Below are 22,577 nucleotides of genomic sequence, written 5' to 3'. Positions count from 1 at the left end.
ACAGCGGAGAACAAGAGGCTTTTTTTTTCTCCCAGAAAATAATCTTTATCCTAAATGGGCCGTGCTGACATGCTAGTAAGCGGGCTTTATTTTCTGCTCTACCTACTCGCTTCCTTCCAGTTCCAGGGCAGCAGGGCCCAACACTCTCCGAAGCATCCGGCGCGACGCGAAGCGATGGCGTCGTGGGCGGAGCAGCTGGAGCGCGAGCTCGCCGGCCGCGGCCTCGCCGTCGCCTCCGTTCCCGGCAAGGGCCGTGGCCTCGTCGCCACCCGCAGCTTCTTCCCAGGTAACCCCACCCGCCCTCCCTCCCCCTCACCCAACCCAACGCTGCTCTTTGCTCCGCGCCGACGGGCGCTTGCCCACGAACCGTTCGACGAAATGCCCAGTGGCACCCGCTCCCGATGATACTCGTGCTTCAGTTCATCTACCATGCTGTCGTGCAGTGCTGATGCATAGTTAAGCTCATCCATCTCCTTTCCACAGCCCTAATCAGCTAACGGAGTTCTGGCATGGTTTCGCAGGGGAAGTCATCATTTGCCAAGAACCCTACGCCTCTACGCCTAACAAGATCTCGGTTGGGTCTACCTGTGACCATTGCTTCGCCTCCGGCAAGATGAAGAAGTGCTCGGTTTGTCAGCTTGCTTGCTACTGTGGGAGCGGGTGCCAGGTGCCGACTCTGCCCTTCAGTTATGTGCAAAAAACATACTTCTGTGGCCGGATCATTATGCTTCAGACATATCACTACCGTTGAAACTCTTCTACAGAAAGAAGAATGGAAGCTTCATCAACCCGAGTGCCAAGCGATCTCAGCGCTTACGGAGGACAGGAAGAGGATGCTCACTCCTACAATTCGTTTGATGGTGCGGCTTATACTAAGAAGGAAACGGCAAATTGAAAAGGTCATTGGCTGGTTGGTTTGGTTGATTCCTCCCAAAAGCCATGTGAAGAATACCTTTGCGTTTTCTACGCGGCAGTGTTCGCTGCACTCAGTTAACCTGATACTGCTTGTTTACTCAGGTCATTCCATCTTCAGCAACAGATAACTACGATCTGGTGGATGCGTTGGAGTCCCGTATCCTGCCCTCTCGATACATTTGATTCATGAAAAAGAATACGATTCTGATTAAGAGTGTTGGATTGACTCCATATCGGTAGACATCTCTAAGGTTGATGATAAACAACTGGTCCTCTATGCGCAGATGGCCAATCTTGTGCAGCTGATTCTCCCTTCAGTTCAACTTGATCTTAAGGAAATTGCCCATACTTTTTCCAAGGTAATGCCCATAATATGTCCTGTTCTTAGGATCGTATAATCATGTAGTATTTGCAGACTACCATGCCACATAAAATGCTTTAACTACTACAGAAAACAAAATTTCAAATTGATCGTGTGACTCATTATGTTAACGAACACAGCTGGCTCTTGGTGTTATTCTGAGAGTATTTGGATGTGGTGGCCTGGTCAAACCCCCTGGAAAACATGTCCTAGAATTAGAATCCAGATAACCGGGGGGTCTAAGAACTCCCTTCTGTAGATATAAGCCAACAGGCAACTGGAAAAGTGACATACATTCTCTTCTTACTTATTCTCCTCTAGTTATACATTATGATGTCTTCCTCTGTCATCAGCATTAAGCTGTAGGTAGGACCAACTTGTTGAAGATTATACTTTGATAGCAAGTATGAAATTGGAGTATTTTCTGGTATAGACCATGGCCAATGTTCTGTAAGTCTGGTCCTTCAAGTACAAACAAGTCCAAGAAGGAAGCATATAAAAGATAGTTTCGCTCATCTCTAAGCTTCTGCTGGGCCTGCAACACCCTCCTGGCCCTTGCTGTGCCGATGGTAGTGGTGGCCCCACATGACACTTTATGATTGTTCATGAACTAAGCGTAAATGATTGATTGTGTGCTACATGTGTGCAGTTTGCCTGTAATGCCCATACCATATGTGATCCTGAACTGAGGCCCCTTGGGACTGGACTGTTCCCTGTCATATCAATTATTAACCACAGGTGGAATACTGGTCATTTTGTTCACTTGCTTGGCATCTACCTCAGAATTGATAATTCGTTAAATTATCATATTTATATTTATCCTTTTCTGGTATATTAGTTGTGTACCAAATGCAGTTTTGCTATTTGAGGGTCAGACTGCATATGTCCGCGCATTGGAACCCTTAAGTAACAATACTGAGGTAAGGAATTTATCTCTGCCTTCTGTCTTTATCATGCATTCCTTAGCTTGTGTTTCATGCTTGTTTTTCTTTACTCTTCTCTCATTCTGGTGAATGTTGGTCGTGTCAGGTATCGATAAGTTACATCGAAACTGCAGCGACCACTATGAAGAGACAGAATGATCTCAAGCAGTACTTCTTCAGCTGCAAATGTCCCCGCTGTATTAAGGTTTTCCATTGTGGTCACGCAATATTTTATTATCTCCAGGGAAATTGAGATATAACACAATCTCGCCAATCAGATGTTGTCTTGCTATAACATTTTCGTCAATGCTGCAGGATTCTGAGGAAGATGCTCTCCTTGAGGGATACATATGCAAGGACAGAAAGTGTGATGGGATTCTGCTGCCTGACACAGGTTGGTTATCACTCATAAGGAAAATACTAATTAAAGAAATGTAAAAAAAGTGTGTATTAAATAAACATCTCAGTAATACCTATTGAAACTGTTCATATTTTAATTCAGTTAGTACTGATCATACATTATGCCTCTGTTCAACATCTCTAGGAAAGAAGGCTTATACTTGCCAGAAATGTGGCATTTGTAGAGATGGAGAAGAGGTAAAGAATGTTTCAAGTCAAATACTATTATTATCTGATAAAGCCTCTTCACTGCTTTCATCTGGAAGTATCCTTTTCACTATAAAATTTCTATCTAAAACAGAATACTATCTAATAAGTTTGTGAGCATTTTGCTACCTTAATGAGCTATATAGATAATAGTGAGGCAGGTTCCGTGTACAAGGTCATTGAGCAGCTAGAACAGAAGCTTTACCATTCTTCCTCAATCCCTTTGCTGCACACACGTGAAAAACTCCTGAAGGTATATGTCTAGCTTGTGTGGCAGCAATAACAGCTGTGGATGTTCAGTATACTTACTAGTGCGGCTATATGAGTAACCACTACCACTACTGCCACTCGCCCATATAAAACTTAACTAGATCTACTGTCTCACTATGCCTACCACTGTTGCAGATATGTATGGAGTTGCAAGATTGGCAGACTGCATTGATGTATTGCAGATTGACGATTCCAGTTTATGAAAGTAAGACAACCTTAATCCTAATGTATTTAAATTAGAACATCTTATATTATAGGTTTTATATTTTAGTTTTTGCACTATCACATTTCTAAGATGAGAGGCCACCATATCACTCTGATGTCTGACGTTAATTTCAGGAAAATTTTGCATGTTTTAAGAAAACTTAACAATGCCTCAAATCTCATGTGGGAAAGTGCTCTTCAGTCATTAATTCGTTTTTTACCATGTTATTTAGGGATCTCCTTTTATATAGGACTTAAAAGCTAGATAGGCAGCAACCTGTGGCTAAACTTGCAAAGAAAGATACAGTGAATTTAGGGTCACCTGTAAGCTCTACCGAATAGGAATATATCTGTTTTTGTCTCGTAAAGTAATAACTCAAAAGGGTTGAAACCTGACTGTGCTTCTTTCCGTTGATATTCCAAAACAACACACATTGGTAGCACGTGCTAACCAAACATGATAATGCATATGATTTTCTATACCACTATATAGTGTACGAATAGCACAACATATGGACTGTTGGATCTATACAATCGGATGGCTATCATTGATTGGATCAAATTCCAGAATTCGTGGCGCCACACATGCCGTTGGATAAGGCCATTCTACGGTCACTATCGCGGGGATTCGTGTTGTGTGTTCTGTTCCAAAACTTTCACGAGATAGTGCCCATGCAGTGTTGGTATGTGTGATAGAAGTTGTCGACGTAGTGAGAACGGGGGTCCCCACGGCACCGGACGTCGTGGGTGGAGATCCTGTTCCAAATGATAAGGCATGGAGCGCACGATGCTCTTCCGGGGGAAAGCGCTGACAACGGGAGCGGCATGCTTGGTATAAATACCCCTGAGCTCGCTGGACTCCATCGTCAAGAAGAGCATGGAGACCTACAAGATCTACATCTTCGAGGAGCTCGCCCCAGGGGATGGCCCCGGGAGCAGCGTCTTGTCCTTGGCGGGCGGCCCGGGGACCCTTGGCGGAAGTTCCTACTTGCAGCAGCTCTACGAGATCCCATCAACAACGAACCGGCCCGAAGACCTGCCTCCTGGGAGGGGCCTTGTCTCTGCGTGTGACGTGCTCCCGGGGATCGGGGACGTGTCCACCCCAGGGAGCACATGGACGATACCTGGCGTCATCTCACTGCGATTGTCACAGGCACATTTATTGGCCGTCAGCTCACTGTCACCCTGCGCGCGGAAGCAGGACGACAAGACGGCTCAGAGATATTGCATCAAGGCCGGCGGAGCAGCTCGCGTGCTCAACGATGGCTTGGCCAGCTTGCCGCCCCGCCCGACGGTTGCTACATGTTAGTACAACTGTCTCACATGCAGCTATTCCCTGTGGTAACCCCTTGTGGTATAAAAAAGAGGTCCTTAGCTTCATAGAAAGGGGTTGGCTAGTTTGAGAGCAGAAAAGCTAAAAGGAGGAGAAGGAAGAGGGAGTCTCAGCTCCGTGTGTACTGAAGAATTCATTCATAATCAGACAAGCAGGTCGCATTACGCACCCCAAACCTGGGTAAAAATCGTGGGTGTCTTTGTGTTGTGTTGATCCAGGTCGCACCGCCTCGCGCCCACTTTCGAACAAAGACATCTGGCGCGCCAGGTAGGGGGTGTCTGTGCTGCATCCAGGATCGATCTCTCCAACAAGCATGGCTGGAAACAAGAAACGGCCAGCTGACCTGAGTACCCCAGAGGGAGTGCGCACGCGGTCTTCCTAACGAGAGACGCGCCGCCCAAAGGAAAGTCTCGGTCGGCCAGCATCGTCAAGCGCCACCAGCCGCAACAGCAGCCTATGGAGCACGACTTGCCACTGCCACCACCGGGGCCGCCCCCGGCAGGAGCGGAACGGCAAGTGCCAGCCACTAATAACGTGGCTCTAGGCACACAAGCGGAAGGAGGGCACCTCAGCGTCGGCAGGGGCTCGCCAGGGTACCAGCGCTCCTCCACACGGACAACCTCAACAGGGCGTCGAGCATCCTTCGCATGCAGGAGTGCAGCCCTAGGCAGGAACCGGAGGCCCGCAGGCCACTCACCCATGACAGCAGGGTTCCCAGGGACCGCAGTGCAGCTTCGGGCCCTAGAGGCGCCGCTTCAGCACGCTTAGGCCTGCCACACACCCGATAGGAGGCGTTAGCAACGGTGTGGGGCATGTTCCGATTTCCCCTGGCACGAGCAAATCCCTCTTTCGACAAGTGGCGGGCCACGGTGGACAGCCACAGTTGCATTTGCAGCATGGACCCGCAACAAGGGCAGTGCGGGCACCGGTGCCAGCAGTAGCCTAGAAGATCTGCATGTCCTTCACAACCGGAGCCACATGCGGCTCGCGCCGCATCACATGACTTGGTGGAATCATCTTCACCGCGCTGAACCCGCGACGCACGGGAAACCCTCAACGACCGTCCAACGAAGGATGCGCGGGTCCGCATTGAGCGCTGGTGGACGACGTGGAGCCTTGAGAGCTAGGGTAAACGGCCCTCGACTATGGTGGAGGCTGCCTTGCCTTCACTCTAGCTCTGCGCCAGGTGCAGTACAGTGGCCCGCAAAGTTTTGGGCCAACTCCTTTGGGGAGTACGAGGGAACCACTAACACCCGGGAGTTCCTTTAGCTCTACACCACCACGATGGTAGTTGTCAAGGCGGATGACAAGGTCATGGCCAACTGGTTCCCAATAGTGTTGAAACCAACGGCTTGGCACGTTCTCGGGCGGTGGAGGCTTCCTCGTCGCGCTATTTTGTTCCATCAAGTAGTCGTCCTCCGACTCAGTCTTGAGGCGCGCTACGGACTCATCTAGTTGTGCCTGGAGATCTTCCAGCTGCTTAGCCTCTCGCTCTGAGGCCAGCTGGAGTATTCCTTTTCGCGCGCCCTTCTCCAGCAGGGCGATGACAAAGGGAGCGGCGTGCTTGGTATAGATACCTCGTGAGCTTGTCGGACTCAATCGTCAAGAAGAGCGTGGAGACCTATAAGATCTACATCTTCGAGTAGCTCGCCCAGGGGTGGCCCCGGGAGCCATGTCTATCCCCGGTGGGTGACCCGAGACCCTTGGCGGAAGTGCCTAATTGCAACAGCTCTTCGAGATCCCGTCAACAACGAGACTCCCACTGTCTCCGCATGCGACGCGCTCCCGGGGATCGGGGACGTGTCCATCCTTGAGAGAGTATGGACGACAACTGGTGCCATCTCCCTAGGAGGGTCACAACGTATTTATTGCCTCGTCACCCCCGCGCGGAAGCAGGGCGACAAGACGGCTCAGAGACGTTGCATCAAGGCCGGTGGAGCGGCTCGGGTGCTAGACGATGGCTTGGCCAGCTTCCTGCCCCGTCCGGCGGTTGCCACCTGTTAGTGCAGGTGTCTTGCATGCAGCTATTCCCTATGATAACTCCTTGTGGTATAAAAGGAGATCCTTAGCTTCATAGAAAGGGGTTGGCTAGTTTGAGAGCAGAAAAGCTGTAAGGGTATCTCCAACTGGGCGACGCAAATCGGATGTCTAAATTGGTCACGCGCGTCCATTTGCGTTGGCCCGCGAACACGGTAATGTTCATTTTTACCGCATGTTTGTTTGCGCCTGGGTGCCCCCAGCGGCTCGATGCATAATATTTTTACCTTTTTTTCATTTAACCATAGATAGAAACATTACACAAACTACTACATAGTTTGAAATATGGTTCAGTGTTGGCCTCGCGCGGGTTTTGTGCTTTCGTTGGCCAAAAAAGAAGACTAAAAAAATCCAGCTAGGTTATGTGTGCCATATGTTCTTAGATGCGCAGTAAGAACATACAGAAACCTACACTAGTCGCTTCAATTGGCCGGTGGCCATCACATCTTGCGATGCCCGTCGAACAAGACCTCGATAGGCCACCGGCAAAAGCCGCATCTGGCCTCCCGTAGCTGCAACTCGGCTAGTTCGGCACCGTTGACGAACTCTGCGAACTTGTCCGGCAGCCGCCTATGTTACACGGTACGGGGATACGGATACGGGGATACGGATACGGCGATACGGGAAAACGGCATTTTGAAAAAGTAGACTTACGGGGATACGGCGAGTATATACATAAATGCATTAATAAATCAGCTGCAATAATAAATATTATAGATGATAAGAAAATGGATGTTACTGAAATAACCTGACAGGGCGACAGTGATCTGAAGAAGTAGCTGCCTTTTCAAATCCCAGCTTTTTGTATGCAGTCATCAGGTTCCTTGCAATCAGAAACACCATACAACAACATTAGATATATTAAACGTTTGGAAAAAGAACCAATCATTGTTAGTCGATAGTATAGCTTACCCAAACATCCCAGGAATGTGGCCGTCTTATTTGAATACTTAAACAGTGTTACATAATTAAAAGCAACAAAGCACTCCAATTTAAAATCAAAAAAGCACACGCAATTTAAAATCAAAGAAGCACACAACATAATTGTCTAGTAGTTCATGCAGCAACACACGGACAGTAGTTCAATAGTGCATTATTACAGATCCAAATAAAAGTAACGTGGAATAGAAAATATGAAATAAATGTTCTAGTTGAAGGCCGATGCTTCAAGCTTCAGATGCTTCGTCTCCTACCATCTCTTGCTCAAATTCTGGTTCATCAAGTGCAAGATCAGCACCTTCAAGAAAGCCAACACCATCAAAGCTATCCAGACCATCTCCACCAACATCCCACATTCTGCTTGGCCCACTTTCATAATCTTTGGACTTCCTTGAAAGGAGACGCAAGTTGTTGTGAACAAACACCAAATCCTCAGCTCGTTCAGGAGTCAGCCTATTCCTCTTCAGGCTATGAATAAAAGCATATGTGCTCCAATTCCTCTCGCAGCAAGAGGATGATGCTGGCTGCCCAAGTAGCTTCAAGGCTATATCTCTCAACTCTGGGGTGTGAGCTCCATAAGTTCCCCACCACTGCTTTGGATCAAAGTGAGCTCTATCCTCTATTGCTTCTGGGTCTTCAAATGCATTCATACAAAGAGAGAAATCAGCAAACTGTTGCTTCACTCTCCTCATGTCATCAGGATTTGTAAAGAACTTCTTAAAGAACTTGTTCCTGTTTTCAGTAATTTCGGCATCATTATGGGGACTGACACGACCAGGGACTTCCTCAATCCAGCTTGAAGTGTAGTACTTTGGGTTAACAGAGTGTGCCATACAATGCAGAGGGGTGTAACTCTTGGTCCAGCGAGCTATCAAAATATCATGAACAACATCATGAAATGGCGATTCTTCCCAATGCTCCTTTCTTTCACCACGATAGATAGCGACTTTCACCTTCTCTATCATGGTGTCCCACATCTCGTAGATCAGATGGAGACAAGACTTATCAGTGTCGGCTGCCCTTATCATTGAATAAATGGGCTCAGTGAAGGAAAGAATGAACTTGATTTTACCCCACCACACCTCATTAAGAATCATTTGCTTCACAGTTGCTGCTTTCTCCAAATCATCCTCCTTATAATTATTCCACTCATCGGAAAGAACCATTTTCTCAAGTGATGACTTGATTAACATTAACCTCTTCAACATGATATGGAGACTTGCAAATCTTGTTTCAGCAATTGCAAGGAATTTGAGTTTGCTGAACACATTGAACATGGACAACCTCATGCCATGATTCATGATATAATTTTTGATATAGAAGGCATCCTCTCCAGCTTCTTTTATCCATGTAAGTTCAGCATTGTCACCCACACTGTTCTTTGGATCACATATGTCCTTCATTGCAAGGTTGAGGGTGTGCACAACACAGGGAGTCCAGAAAATGTTCTTGTAATGCCCTTCTATTTTCAGACCAGCAGACTTGCAATTTGATGCATTATCAGTGATAACTTGGACCACATTCTTTGATCCAACATCTTCAATTACTTCCTTCAACCTATCAAAGATGTATTCCTTGCTTTTCACCTATCAAATAAAAATTAAAAGGTATGAGCAAGAAGCCAACAACAACGAGTAGTGCACAACATACACAAACAAAAGAGAATGTAAAACAACCTCTCCTTCAGTATTGATTGCCTTTAGGAACATTGGACCACCCTCTGTCATGGCAATGAAATTTAAAATAGGTCGCCTTTGAGGATCAGACCACCCATCAGTTGCAATACTCACTCCTTTGAAGGGCCAAGTGGCCTTAATAGGCTCAAGCATGTTCTCAACATGCAACTTCTCCTTTTGGAGAAGTGTGGTCCTCAATGCATCATATGATGGAGGCACGTACCCACCTAATTTGGTGTTTGCAACATAACTGTAAGAGGCACGATACTCAGGGTTTCTTGCCAAATTGAACGGAAGAGCTGCAGAATATAAGTGCACAACAATACAATAAAATTAATATTTTGAGAAGTGCACAAAAATAGTACAGTACAACACAAGTATAAGGTAAAAATATGCAAACCTCCTGTAAAGAACATTCTTGCAATATGAGAATCAGCAATGTGTCTCTCTTCGGCAGTAAAACTATCTGCAATGTTGGTCTGCTTTGCCTTTCTTTTCTTTGTTGATGGTGCTGAACTCGAATTTTCATATGGAGGAAGTTTAACTAATTGATTCTTTGGTGCACTATTGACTATAGCTGCATTAGCTTCACGATCTTCCTTGCAAAGCTGCTCATGGACAGAATAAGGAACCTTGCTACATATCTTCACACCAGAACCGGTAGTCTTCAAAAGATGTGCTCTAACTCTTGAATAACTCCCAGGGAAATCTCCATCACAAAAGTGGCATTTAAATCTTGCATTTCCCCCACGACCAGACTCACTAACACTGGTGTATCTTGTAACATGAACCCAGAGGGGGTATTTAGGATTGGTGTACTGGTTCTCCTCGGAATCATCAGCAGCACTACTCCCAGACCCAATCCCCGAACGAGCAGCAGATTGATTATTCGATCTAGATGCCATTCCCTACCCTAACATTGAGAAAAATTGATAAATAGATGCCCTAAATCCGTTCTCCCCTAAATCCCCAGTTCAAAGCATCTAGCATGGACGTTAAAAAGAAAGCTTAAATCAATGGATTGAAACTTACTTCTCTCTACAATGGACGAATGAAGAATGCTCGAAGAGGGGCGACGAGGCCCTGCCGGCGGCGCTGAGATGGAGGCAGGGAGCTTCCAGATTTCTTCAGTTCTTCCAATGCGGCAACTGCCAGTGCCAGGTGACGGCGGCTGATGGGAGGGTTCGAGGCGGAGACTAGGTCTTATATGGTCAACTTCGGCTAAGCCTTGAGATGGGCTATCGATTGCCTGGTTACAGGCCCATACGTATCCCCTACGTGTCCCAGACGTATCCTGGATTTTTTTCTTTATTTTAATTCAATAAAACGAGATACTTTGGGATACGCGTATCCCATGCGTTTTTCTGAGTATCCCCGTCCTGGTGCAGTATTCTGCACCGATACGTCACATGTGTGCCGTATCCCTGCAACCGAGGCAGCCGCTTGATGGCGAGGTGGTCCTCGTCGATGCAAAGAATGAACTCGAAGGAGCTCACCTCCTGCGAAGATGATGACGGCGCAAGCGACGGCTAGCAGTGGGGTGATGCTGCTCCAGCACGGCCCTGTCGCGGCGACGGCTCCTACGGCCTCGCCCGCCTTGTTGACCAACTGGACCAGCCATGGATTCCCTTCCTGGTTTGTGGGGGCGGCGCTACAATGGAGGTTGCGCTGGCGACTAGGGTTTGTGTGGAGGAGATGATGAGGCAGCCCAACGCGCGCCCCTCTTTATATACGCCGGAGGAAGCCGAGGGGCGCGGTACGATTGGCATCGGCATTAATTTCACTGGCAGAGGTGGGCGGCGGCCGCTCGGCTGGCGAGGCATTGCTATTAACGTGGCGCAGCCTGCCGAAGCGATGCCTTGTCGCCAACGCGCTTGAGAAGACGCATCGACCTAGGTCGCTGCCGCGAGTGGGCCCGTGGGAGAAGCGAACGGTCATGCGGTGCACGCATTCGAGGCGCATATTTGGGCTGTATTTGCGTCTCTGTGGATAGCCCAGTCACTATGCGTCGGGTCGCTGGGTCGAGGTGCAGGTGCATTTTTCGATAGCATGGTCGCTCTATGTCTGTTTACGTCAGACCGTTGGAGATGCCCTAAGAACGAGAATGAAGAGGGAGTCTTACCTCCCTATGTTAATCAGAAAAGCAGTACTTTACAAAGCCGCAGAATCCCTTGGTAGTTGTAGATGCGGGGTCTCGTCCATGCACTTCACACAGCCGTAGAATCCGTGGCCGACCTGGGCAGATACATATGCGTAACCAGGATAGTCCGTGACCGTCGTGATCAACGCGGCTCTCATATCAAAATAAGTTCTAGTGTAGGCGTCCCACGTACGGGGTGGCGTCTTCCACAACGTGTCTAACTCCTCTTTCGGCAGCCCGAGATACAAATGCATGTCGACACCTAGTTGTTTTGGCCCCTGAATGAGAATACTCAGGTGTATGTACCTTTGCTTGGTGCACAACCACGGGGTAGGTTGTAAGGCCATACAAACGCAGGCAGGTGCTGTGCGTTCTACTCTGGTTGCCGAACGGATTGAGTCCATCGGTGCTCATACCCAGCCTGATGTTCCTTACGTCGCCCCTGAACCTAGGGAAGGCGATGTCCAATGCTTCCACCGGCCGGCGTACGAAGGGTGTGTCGGCATATAGCCCATCTCCGGATCTTCTTCGGGCTTCCCCTTTCCGCGTGCCATTGCATGAGCTTTGCTTCCTTAGGGTCCACGAAATACCGGCTGCGGACGGGAGTGACAGGAAAGTACCATACCACTTTTCGAGGTACCTTCTTGTTCCCAACCTTGTACCATCCGTGGCCGCACACCGGACATGTGGTTCTATCCTTGTACTCGCCCCGATAAATCACACAATCATTGATGCAGGCGTGGTATTTTTCGTGCGGTAGGTCAAGAGGGCACACGACTTTCTTGGCCTCCTCGATACTACTTGGCAATGTGTTCCCCTCTGGGAGACGATCGTGCCGAAATTTCAAGTTCTTCGTTGAAGTTGGAATCGGTCCACTTGTTCCGCGTCTTCATCTGCAGATAATCAAGCTTTACATGCAAGCGCGTATCCTGCGAACGGCACCCAGGAAAAATCGGAGTCATCCCGTCTTTCTCCATTTGCGACAGCTTGGCTCTCTCTCTCTGGCTGCATCTCCGTCGTTGCTCGTCTCCTGGAGGAGCAGATCTTGAACATGAGAGTCCCGCAAGGACAAAATTAGCGGGGTCACGCCGGAATCTTCTTCTTCATCATGATGATCTTCTCCCCGGCATATTCTTCTTCATGATGATCTTCTCCGCCGACTTCTTCTTCATGATGATATTCTCCGCCGACATGTGGTGATCGTCATCTCGCTCGCCATGGTCTTCATGCGCACCATTTGTTGGGGCCAGCCGCGCCTGGTTGTCTTCCATGAAACCGCGCCTCAGCAGGTGCTCCTCCAGTTGTCTGGAATCATGGTTGATCCAGCGCTCGAGTTTGCATGATCGACACGGACTTCTTATCTGGCGCCTATTGTTCCGAATCATATCCTCCTTCACGTCTATCTTGTATCTAGAGATTCGAGCGGAACTCATCGAGAGGACCATGGTTGCCTGCCAGTGGTATACATAGAACAGAAAATTAGAACCGCAACATATGCACACACATGCATGGGCCGTACCTCTCCTAAAGGTATACATGGAGCGGAAAAATTCGGCATGACCTCTCCTAAAGGTAGGACGTATGGGTAGTGTAAAAATTTACCGAAACGGAAATGAATCAACGTTTCGGGAAACATCCATGCACCACACCGGCACACACACAAGCGCTTCACCTGCAACAAGCATCCATACACACCGACGGCCACACAAGATCGACACGCATATGCATGTCTCCTCCAACTACTCACCTTGTAGATTTGATGCCGAGACGAGACCGCGATCGATGAGTTGGAGAGGAGAGAGTATGGAGAGCCTTCTCTTCAACACCAATTATGTATCAACCAAAGTAAGTGCAATAAGTACCCAAGCAAGTGAAAAGTATGGTCAAAATGGGATGAGAGAGAAGGGGGATGAGCTAGATGGAGGAGGAAGAAGAATGGCTTGGGTAGCGTGTGTGGTAGGTGGGAGGTGGGCACTTTAGTAGATCTGGTTCGCTAATTCTGTGGCGCACTGAGAGAATACTCTATTTCTGTGGCGCACCACGTCCAGTGCGCCACAAAATACCTTATTTACGTAGCGCGACTGAGCGCGGTGCGCGCGAGCAGCCATATTTCTGCGTGCACGCGAAATAGCAGACGAATGATTGGAGCTGGCAGGGTGTAGGCCCCACCTTATTTCTGTGGCAAATGGGCTTGTGGTGCGCCATAAAAATAAGCGCACCGTGTTCGGTGCGCCACAGCTGTGTGGCATATGTGGCTAACGCCACAGAAATAAGATCTCGTTTATAAAAGCTTTTCTTTCCTACTAGTGATGATGCTGAGGGTGATCGAGTCTGTAGGAGGGGAGGTCGGGACCTCCTCCAGCTGCGCACCAAGCCCCCTCTCTCCGTCCCTCGCCGCGTGCAGCCGCTCCAGGAGACCAGGACCACGAGAGGAGGTGCCGGCCAGCTACCCCAGACTTGGGCAGATTTGACCCGTATTGGTCAAGGGCCATGCCTTGGCACGAGGCCAGCGCGCTTTGGCTCCCAGCCAACTGCGAATCCCCCATGGAGGAGGTAGCACAGGTCTTGGACGGCGCCTCGTTGCCCCCCGTCTTCGAGCCCGGGGCAGGTATTAAGCATCCTAAACTTGGAAAAGAATTGTGCGTATCTTTGTGCTGTGTCGATCCAGGTTGCGGCGCCTGGGCGGCCTGGCGCACACTTCCGAAAAAAAAAAAGTTGAGAACACCCGATGTACGTGTTCCCGGCTTCCCGCAGCCGCGACAGAAGTGTCTGGAAAGACGCGATGTGGCTACCAGCAATCCAGCATGTGAGTGATCATGTCCAAGGATCGAATCCCACGTTGCCCTTCATTTTAGCGCCGCGAACACACACGTGAGTGCTAACGTCCAAGGATTCAATCCCACGGACTGATTTCGTTTTAGCGCCTCTAACATATAATAGGGCCTCGGACATACACGTGAGTGCTAACGTCCAAGGATTCAATCCCACGGACTGCATCACATTTTAGTACTTTATTTAAAGACTAACAATAATCATATTTCAAAAATAAATAAATAAAATGTATAGTGGGTGTGCCATCCGGATCAAGAGTGAACAACATGTGAGTTGTGAGGATGTTGGTTGTTTAGGTTTTTGTTTATAGATGAAAAAACCAACTAGGCTAATCAGTAGTGAGAAAGTTATGATCAAAAGAAATGTGAGAACCCTGAACTGACCATGATTAATATAGTAAGTGTCTACAAACTCCTGCTGCACTGATAATGCTTATGTTTTATGGGCTTATAGTACATCGTCAGCAATTAAGCACAAAAACAGAACTTTCATAGTCCCTCCTTTTTTATATTTGAGGCTACTAAGTATTCTGATCCAAAACTTTGACTAACAATTTGATCGATAAAAAATAAGTTATATAACATAAAACATACCGTTGGAAACATCTTTCAAATATGAATCCAATCGTATACTTTTGGCGACATATAACTCATATTATATTGGTCAAATTATTAATCAAAGTTCTACTTCGAAATGCGTGATGGCCTTATATATATAACAATGGAGGGGGTATGATTTTAAAATCGTGAAAGGATGATTGCAGCTGATAAACAAACAAAATGTTGTTTATACTTACAGGAAAAAATGATTTCTCAATTTCTTGTTCTTCCATACAATATGTCAGTGTTTATGGGATTTCCGATAGAACCCGATGCTCACTAATATTGTTGCACTTTCACCAGGAGTTTATCCACCTTTTCATCCAATGACCGGATTACAGTTTTATACATGCGGAAAGCTTGAATGGTACGGATATTTCTACCTATTTTCCTGTGCATGTGTGAATTGTGATATGATTTTGTTCCCAGTACTAGCGGTGGCTATTAATTTTTTTCGATTTGCTAAATAAAGTGATACTAAATTTGACACTGGTAAGATAGGGACATCCCTTTGAAAAATTGTAGCAAATCCTGACATGAGCTTATAAGTTCTGATGATTGCTTATTAAGTAAAATTCACAACTGTCCCATTTTACAGTGGCCTCTATTTTTTATATTTCCTGATAAATATTTCCTCGTACCGCTAAGAAGTCCTGAACAGAAGCTCCTCCGTGTTGTAGGTTGCTTGAGTACACAGAGGATGCTCTAAAATCTTTAACTAGGGCAGCAGATGTACTTCAGATAACACATGGTACAAAGTCCCAGTTCATGAAGGAGCTATTAGGCAGGCTGGAGGAAGCAAGGGCTGAAGTTTCGTTTAAGCAATCTTCGAGATGAACAAATCTCGTGAGAAGATGCAACTCGCTGTGAGAAAATAGAGACTAGCCGTCGTGACACTGTTCACATAAATGATAGGATTGGGTGGGCAATGCTTGAAGATACATAAATATGACGGTGTACTTATGATGGCATTGCGATGTAATCACAGAGATTTACAGCGCTTATTTCGACGCGGGTTGGAATTTTGGATACATTAAAGGTAGTATTTCGTCGAATCACAAGAATTGTAGCTGTACAACACATGCATCTTTGTGATATCTAGAGGCACAATAGTGCGGATAAATCAGATAATATATTTATAATGCAAATATATTTACTGAACTTCAACGACAAAGTAGAATTTGGACCGATGTACCTTTTCCTTGACAAGTTCTGCCAGTTTAAAGGTGCTTTCTTCTATACGGACTATGCCCAAATCTTCATATGTACACGTCCCAAATTGCATCGGGACGGAAAAAGGTAACTATTCAAGATAGCTGGCACCTGATTTCTTGTAGCGGTACACATTAGCATCTACTAGCTATCAACTATTATTACAATGGAACTCTGTACGTTGGGTCGGCCATCTTCAGCACGAACAGGTTCCCCTTGTCTCCTCTTGAAACCCTGCAAATCCAGTAGAAGATTTCTTGCAGCATCAGTGAAAATGTTATCCCTGGTTACCACATACAGGAGGGCCATTGTTTCACCAAATAGTACACTTTGAGCACTGCAAGTGTGCAAATTACATGCACAACTGAAGTGTGACAATGCACAGAAGAAAACATTCTGAATGGGAGGTAAGCTGACCTGAGCTCTTCGTCAAGATATGTTATTTCTAGTTCCCCTTTACCTCTTCCTGGTGCTTTGATTGGAATCTAATGACGAAACAGTAGAGTACATATTAGAACTTAAGAGTAGGCTACTGAGGAACTGAAATAAAATATATAGAATGTTGTTACTAAGAGATAAAATGTCTCACCAGACTAAATATTTTGAAGTAATCAAATTGAACTGCAACTCTTCTAGAAGTGAGAGGTACCAAGTTGGCAGTAACCTGCAGAAGCAAATATTAGCACATCAAGTCATCACCACGCTCCACAGAAGCTACACTTGTAGTAACTGGTATGATTAAAAAAATGCAACAAGCTCTAATAAGAAAAATACCAACAATGTCGAGTATGTTGTTCAGAATGTGTCTACAGAACAAATATATTTTTTTGCAAAAATAAGATAAACAAATATATAGTTAAATGTTGTTGCATTAAATTTGTGCGCTAAATCAAGAAGTATGCAACATCAAAAAAATGATGCAAGAAGAAAACGAACATCTTTGCTCTAAAACAATCAAGATTTTCACCATCTTAATCATCTTTCAGCTAACACATTCCCTTATCCCCAACATTTGGGGAAGTGCAAGTGCTTACCCGTAACAAGATCAAGACCATAACACATAAAAAGGATCTCTACCATGCCAAAGCCAAACAATATGCCAATAAGGCACATCGTTCCTGGGTGAGAATCACACAAGAATGGAACGAATTACACATCTTGAGGGAGAAGACCAGCTTTGGTGGGAATTACCTGATTAAAGTAAGGCAATGTCTCCATGTTTTGAGCTCTTAAAGTGTCTGTGTTGATTGCTTGGTAGATCGTCCCATATGGCCTCAGGAACTTTGGCCTCTGCATTAGCAAGTGAACACAAAATTGGACATTCCAACAAGATAGTATGCCTCTAAAAAAAAGGTCGTATCTAATTGGAGAAGAGTCCAGCTGTCCTCAATGCTTTATCCAGAGATTATTAGCAATGCAAAAGGAGGTAGTGATGATTAAGCATCGTTTTTCAGGAAAAGGAAAAGCAATATGGATGTAGCTGCCTAGCTAGCTTAGGTGGTGGTTATTGCCAGCAACAACAATGGGGAAAACATGAACTGTAGCATCTTGCGTCAAGAAGATATTCTCGATTTTTGATATGGTACAATCCGCGCCGCATAAAATGGAGCTTACAGTACATTGTTAGTTATTAGGATAAGAAGGAAAACGAACCTGTGGCTGCAGTATGGAGGTGGAGGTGGTGTAGAGCAGCTCCCACTTCCCGTTGAGGAGATCGGACTTGAGCGGCTCCTTGGCCGGCCTCGCCTCCTCCAGCCGCCGGGCGATCTCGTCGACGCGGGCCTTGTCCTCGGGCGTGGCCTCGGCGCCGCGGTCGAGCGGCGCGATGGCGGCCAGGAGCTCCTCCTTGAGCCTGGCGGCCTTCTCCTCGTCCTCCTTCTCCTTGTTGTTGTTGAAGAAGGGCGGCAGGAAGGAGGAGAAGGACGACAGCGACACGGGCGCCCGCCACCGCGCGTCGCCCCGACGGCCCGGCGCGGCGGTTTGAGTGAGGCTGCCGTGGCCTGCAGCTGGTAGGCCTCTCCTGGTGGCTGCTGCGCAGCCGCTGCTCGGCGACGGCGACGATGCGAGGAGGCGGTTGGGAGAGGAGGCGGCGGGGGACGGGAGCGAGAGCGAGACGAGCGCCATGGCACGGCACGACAGGTGTGCGCTGCAGGTGCACTCGTGGCCTGGCCTTGTTGCTCTCCAAGGAGTCGCGTCGCGCCGTTTTTGAGTGGCTACCGGGCAGAGCGGAGTAGGAGCCACGCGCGCCTAGTGTAGTCGGCTACGTTTTAGCTTCAGGCCGGAAGATCTCGTATCTTCAGGAAGGCTTGTACCCAAGTGTACCTCGTCTACGCAATGCTTAAGAAATCGTGAATCGCTAATTTATTGGTCAGCCTCAAAAGGAAGATTAATCGCTTATCGGACGGTCATTTATCGGCTTAATTTTTTGTAAATTCTAATTTTCAACACTAAATTTTCTATAATATGCTATGCATAGATAATATTGAAGCATTGAACAGAAGTATTACCTTTATTTCTTACATTTGAATCAATAAAAATGGAAATTTTGAGCTAATGTATAGTTCTACAAGACTATAGAGCAAAAATAACGACTGCCAGACCGAATTTCGGCGAAATTTCATTAAAAATCAGCCAAAATATCGGTCATCGGACTGAAAATCGGCAAAATATCGGTGTAGCGATAAATTAGCCGAGATGACAAAATCTTATCGGTTACCACTCAATTCACGATAAATCGGTATCTCGGCCGATTTTTTGAACAGTGCGTGTACGTAGTGATCGGTGGATCTTACATTCTGACTCTCTCGGTCAGCTACGATTTGGCTCGCATACAGCCATGTGATGCTCCATGACCCTGTTTCCTCCCAGTTCTGGTAAAATTTGTGATGAGGAACTATTTTCAGAAAGCTCCTTGACCCAAGTACACAAGCGACAGCTCAAGCCTATGGCCACTCTTCAGAGTCTGTAAGTGGGAGTAACTGACTGACTGTTGCCATTACAAATCATCATCGTCTAAACCAGAACCTAACGCTGAAAAAAACAAAATCTGAACCACCCGTGTATGTATGACCAGTCGTATTATTGACCTACCACTGAAACTCATCTATCCAGCTTCTATAAATGACTGGACAACGCAGTCTTGCAACGATAGTTGAAAACTTATCAGACTCAGAGCACTGGAGCTAAATGAGCTACTACATCAGTAGCACGCTGAGTCTCTTTTGCATCAACCAGGGGTATGGCAACAGAGATGCGTACAAAAAAGATTGGCCCATGACAGAACACACATGCAACCTTTGATGATTCATGTAAGAGAAAAGATGTCATGACTATAAACTTTTGCAGCATCTGACCACATCCCGCATAATTCATCTATAACAGAATGGAAACTTGACAATGGAGCACCAAGCGGTGACGCCGCCATAGTGGAGTGCACACAGAAACTAAACGCAAGATAAATACATGGCAATGTCACTTATTCTTCGGATCCAGCGGACTTCTTCTTGGCAACTGGAGCCCTCTTTCCCTTGAGCGTCCTGCAGTTGTTCTTCGTCCTCTGGCCACGGACAGGGAGCCCGAGCTTGTGCCGGATGCCCTTGTAGCACCTGATCTCCTTCATCCTCTCGATCGCCACACGGTTGAACCGTTTCTGTATAGCATTCAGGACACTAGTCAGTACTGTCGTCTCTTTAAAGATGCTATCGATGTAAATGTAAAATGACAGATACAGTTAAGAAACAACAATACAGGTCCAAGAGAGTGAATTGTAAGCCTCTAATAAAATATATGATGACAGGCGTATTGATGCAAAGGGATCAGAGACATTACAAGGTCTCCCTCAATCATGTACTTGGTGACCTCCTTACGGAGGGTGATGACCTCCTCCTCGGAGAGGTCCTTGGTGACCTTGTTGTCAAAGCTGAGGTCCAAAAGGATCTGACGGGAGCGCGTCCGTCCAATGCCGTGGATGTACTGCAGCGAGTACTCCACCCTCTTGTGGTTGGGAATCTCAACACCACCGATACGGATGCACTCGATCTTCAGGCCACCGTGGCCAAGGCCTCCCTTCTGTAAAATCCCCAATAAACAGAAGAATCAAAACCATAAAACGGTACCGGACATGTATCCAACATATGAAGGGACATTTTCTATTTAACTGTAAGGGCATATGAAGGGACATAGGAAAAGGAACGGCAAGGAACCATTTCCTGCAACATCCACATTGAGGCACAAACAAATTACATTATCTGGCAAAGCGCTGTGGGCAGGAGATTCAGAATTCACAAGAAGACACACACATAAACACCAGTTCATCACATGGTGTCAGGAATTGCCAAACCACGGGGAGCCCGTTCTTCCAACCTCACGAACACACCAACTGAATTACACACTGATACACAAGCGCAAGGGGCTTACACGCCTAGACCTAGCACACTGGATTAGCACTATCCCTCTTCTCTCCAAGATCACCAAAACGCAAGAGGCGAACTGCGACCGCTAGAAATAACATCCGCAACGTAACTATACATTCGCTTCACGCGCAATCCCAAGAGCAGCTTGTGCGCGCAACGCAATGATGCAGGAAAGGGAGGGGGGAAGGGACGGCGGCGGGAGTCGATGCTGACCTTGGGGACGGGGAAGGGGACGGATGAGGCGCGGCGGCGGGTGGAGAAGGGGAGGGACGAGGTGGCGACGGGGCCGGAGACCATGGAGAGGGTCGCCATTTCTGCTGTGCTCTCCTGCCGAAGGTGTGTGTGCGCTTCTCCCCCGAACCTTTTTGTCGAGGATGGATAGAACCAAGGTGGGAGCCGATAAGGTGCGCGTGCGGGCTGCTACGGTGTTGGGCTTTGGCTTAGTTTCGGGCCTTTTGGGGACGAATTGTTATTGGGCTTTAGCCCTAGTAGACGTATCTGCTCGGCCCCTTTCCACATTTCCTGGGAAATAACTGGCATTTCAAATTCAAAGCAGATGGCGAATCCTAGGAAAACTCTAGAAAAAGGCCAACCTTCGCGAAGGGAAGACAACTCGCTCCGCACGCGACAAGTGGCGCGCTGTGGTGCCAGAAAATCCATGGGAAGTGATCTCCCTGCTCGCCACGTGTCGCAAGGGGAAGCAAGGTGGGGATGGGGGAGGAGAGAAGGCTGGGTTGTGTCGGTTTTTCGCTTTTTCTTCTAGATTCGTTTTTTCAAAATGAAATATCTTGAGAACCGTAAGTCCAAATTGCGAACCGTTTTCACTTTTGAGATCCTCGCGTCGAGATCTTCGAAACTAGATCCCATGTTGATAGACTTGGAGATACTTTTTTTTCGTACTTTCAATAGTAGTATGATTGTACCTGTGGTGTGTACCTAACTGTACTCGTGTTTCAACTGAAAAGTACTTCTGTTTTTAGTGTGTTTGATGCAGTTTTTCCCTTTACTCGGTAGCTGTACTCGTCCGTGTGTTACCTGTACTTACTCATGTGCGCGACTGTACTTGCTCGTGTGTGTAACTGTATTTCTGTACATGTATTTGCTCGTGTTCACGACTGTACCTGCTCGTGTGCGCGACTGTACCTGCTCGTGTGCGTGACTCTACTTCTGTACATGTACCTGCTCGTGTGCGTGACTGTACCTGCTCGTGTGTGTGACTGTACTTGCTCGTGTGCGCGACTGTACCTGTACCTGCTCGTGTGCGTGACTGTACTCGCTCGTGCGGGCAAACTGTACTCGCTGGTGTGCGTGGTTGTACCTGCTCGTGTGGACAACGCACGGCTGTACTTGCACTGTACGCGTCTTGAAACAGAGCGATTGCACTCGAGTACGTACTAGCTTGCAACTAGGGATCCATGTATGTATACGTGCTTTGCATGCTAGTAGCTAGCAGCTAGCTGATCTATGCACATGCATGGGCTTCGTCCGTGTTCAATGGCATGGATGTGTATGTACGGAATAGTAGCGTAGCGATTAGTCCGTATTCATCGCTAGCTCGCAGCGGAAGCTCAGTCGTCGGTCACGCGGAAGTACGTCCGGCCGCGTTCGGTCGCGGGGAAGTACACCCGGCCGCGTTCGGTCGCGCTCGCGTGTATGCCTCGAGCCTCCACGTGTCGAGCTAGCGCTCGTTCGCTCGTATAAACAGGCCTTTCCAAAGGTTGGTCTTTAGCCAGTGACACCCCGAATCCTATTCATCGCTTAAAGCGATGCCTATCTGGCGCTCCGCATACCTCCCTCGTATATGGGCCCGGCCCAGGAACGCAACGGTTCGACTACATCTGCTCATCTAACCACAGATGTTGTTCTCAAAAAAAAAAAAAAAAAAATCTAACCACAGATGTTCCGGTAATACTGCTCTTCCTCTTTTTTTTCGGTTTTGTTTTGGTTTTGCTGGTTTTTTCATCTGGTTTCTGATTTTACCAGCGGTTTTCTTAAAAAGAGTAAATTCTGAACTTTTTCGATTTCGAACATTTTCACTTTTTCAGATTCGAACTTTTTTGAATTTAAACATTTTCTAATTTTGAACATTTTAATCTAAAATTATTTTAATCTGAACAA

General features: G+C 47.2%; 3 protein-coding genes across 3 annotated transcripts; 1 reads left to right on the top strand and 2 right to left on the bottom strand.

Moving 5' to 3' along the window:
- Positions 1-174: 174 nt before the first annotated feature.
- Positions 175-15,983, top strand: LOC124703984 (histone-lysine N-methyltransferase ASHR1-like). Its single transcript, XM_047236216.1, has 14 exons — positions 175-286; positions 522-667; positions 765-899; positions 1,018-1,072; positions 1,156-1,274; positions 1,926-2,014; positions 2,115-2,196; positions 2,306-2,404; positions 2,515-2,593; positions 2,744-2,863; positions 2,952-3,058; positions 3,211-3,280; positions 15,139-15,202; positions 15,516-15,983. Exons 1-14 carry the CDS (start codon positions 175-177, stop codon positions 15,670-15,672), a joined length of 1,434 nt encoding a protein of 477 aa, XP_047092172.1. The 3' UTR covers positions 15,673-15,983.
- Positions 15,984-16,015: 32 nt separating this feature from the next.
- On the bottom strand, positions 16,016-18,210 carry LOC124703985 (probable plastid-lipid-associated protein 4, chloroplastic). The gene is made up of 5 exons (XM_047236218.1): positions 17,701-18,210; positions 17,239-17,337; positions 16,637-16,711; positions 16,465-16,532; positions 16,016-16,281 (listed from the first exon to the last, which is right to left on the bottom strand). Exons 1-5 carry the CDS (start codon positions 18,169-18,171, stop codon positions 16,209-16,211), a joined length of 786 nt encoding a protein of 261 aa, XP_047092174.1. The 5' UTR covers positions 18,172-18,210; the 3' UTR covers positions 16,016-16,208.
- A 1,146-nt stretch (positions 18,211-19,356) lies between these two features.
- Positions 19,357-20,835, bottom strand: LOC124700204 (30S ribosomal protein S13, chloroplastic-like). Its single transcript, XM_047232371.1, has 3 exons — positions 20,673-20,835; positions 19,876-20,115; positions 19,357-19,696 (listed from the first exon to the last, which is right to left on the bottom strand). Exons 1-3 carry the CDS (start codon positions 20,769-20,771, stop codon positions 19,523-19,525), a joined length of 513 nt encoding a protein of 170 aa, XP_047088327.1. The 5' UTR covers positions 20,772-20,835; the 3' UTR covers positions 19,357-19,522.
- Positions 20,836-22,577: the final 1,742 nt, after the last annotated feature.

This window comes from Lolium rigidum, chromosome 3, assembly GCF_022539505.1.
Source record: "Lolium rigidum isolate FL_2022 chromosome 3, APGP_CSIRO_Lrig_0.1, whole genome shotgun sequence".
NCBI lineage: Eukaryota > Viridiplantae > Streptophyta > Magnoliopsida > Poales > Poaceae > Lolium > Lolium rigidum.
This window is presented reverse-complemented; position numbering and strand designations above follow the sequence as displayed.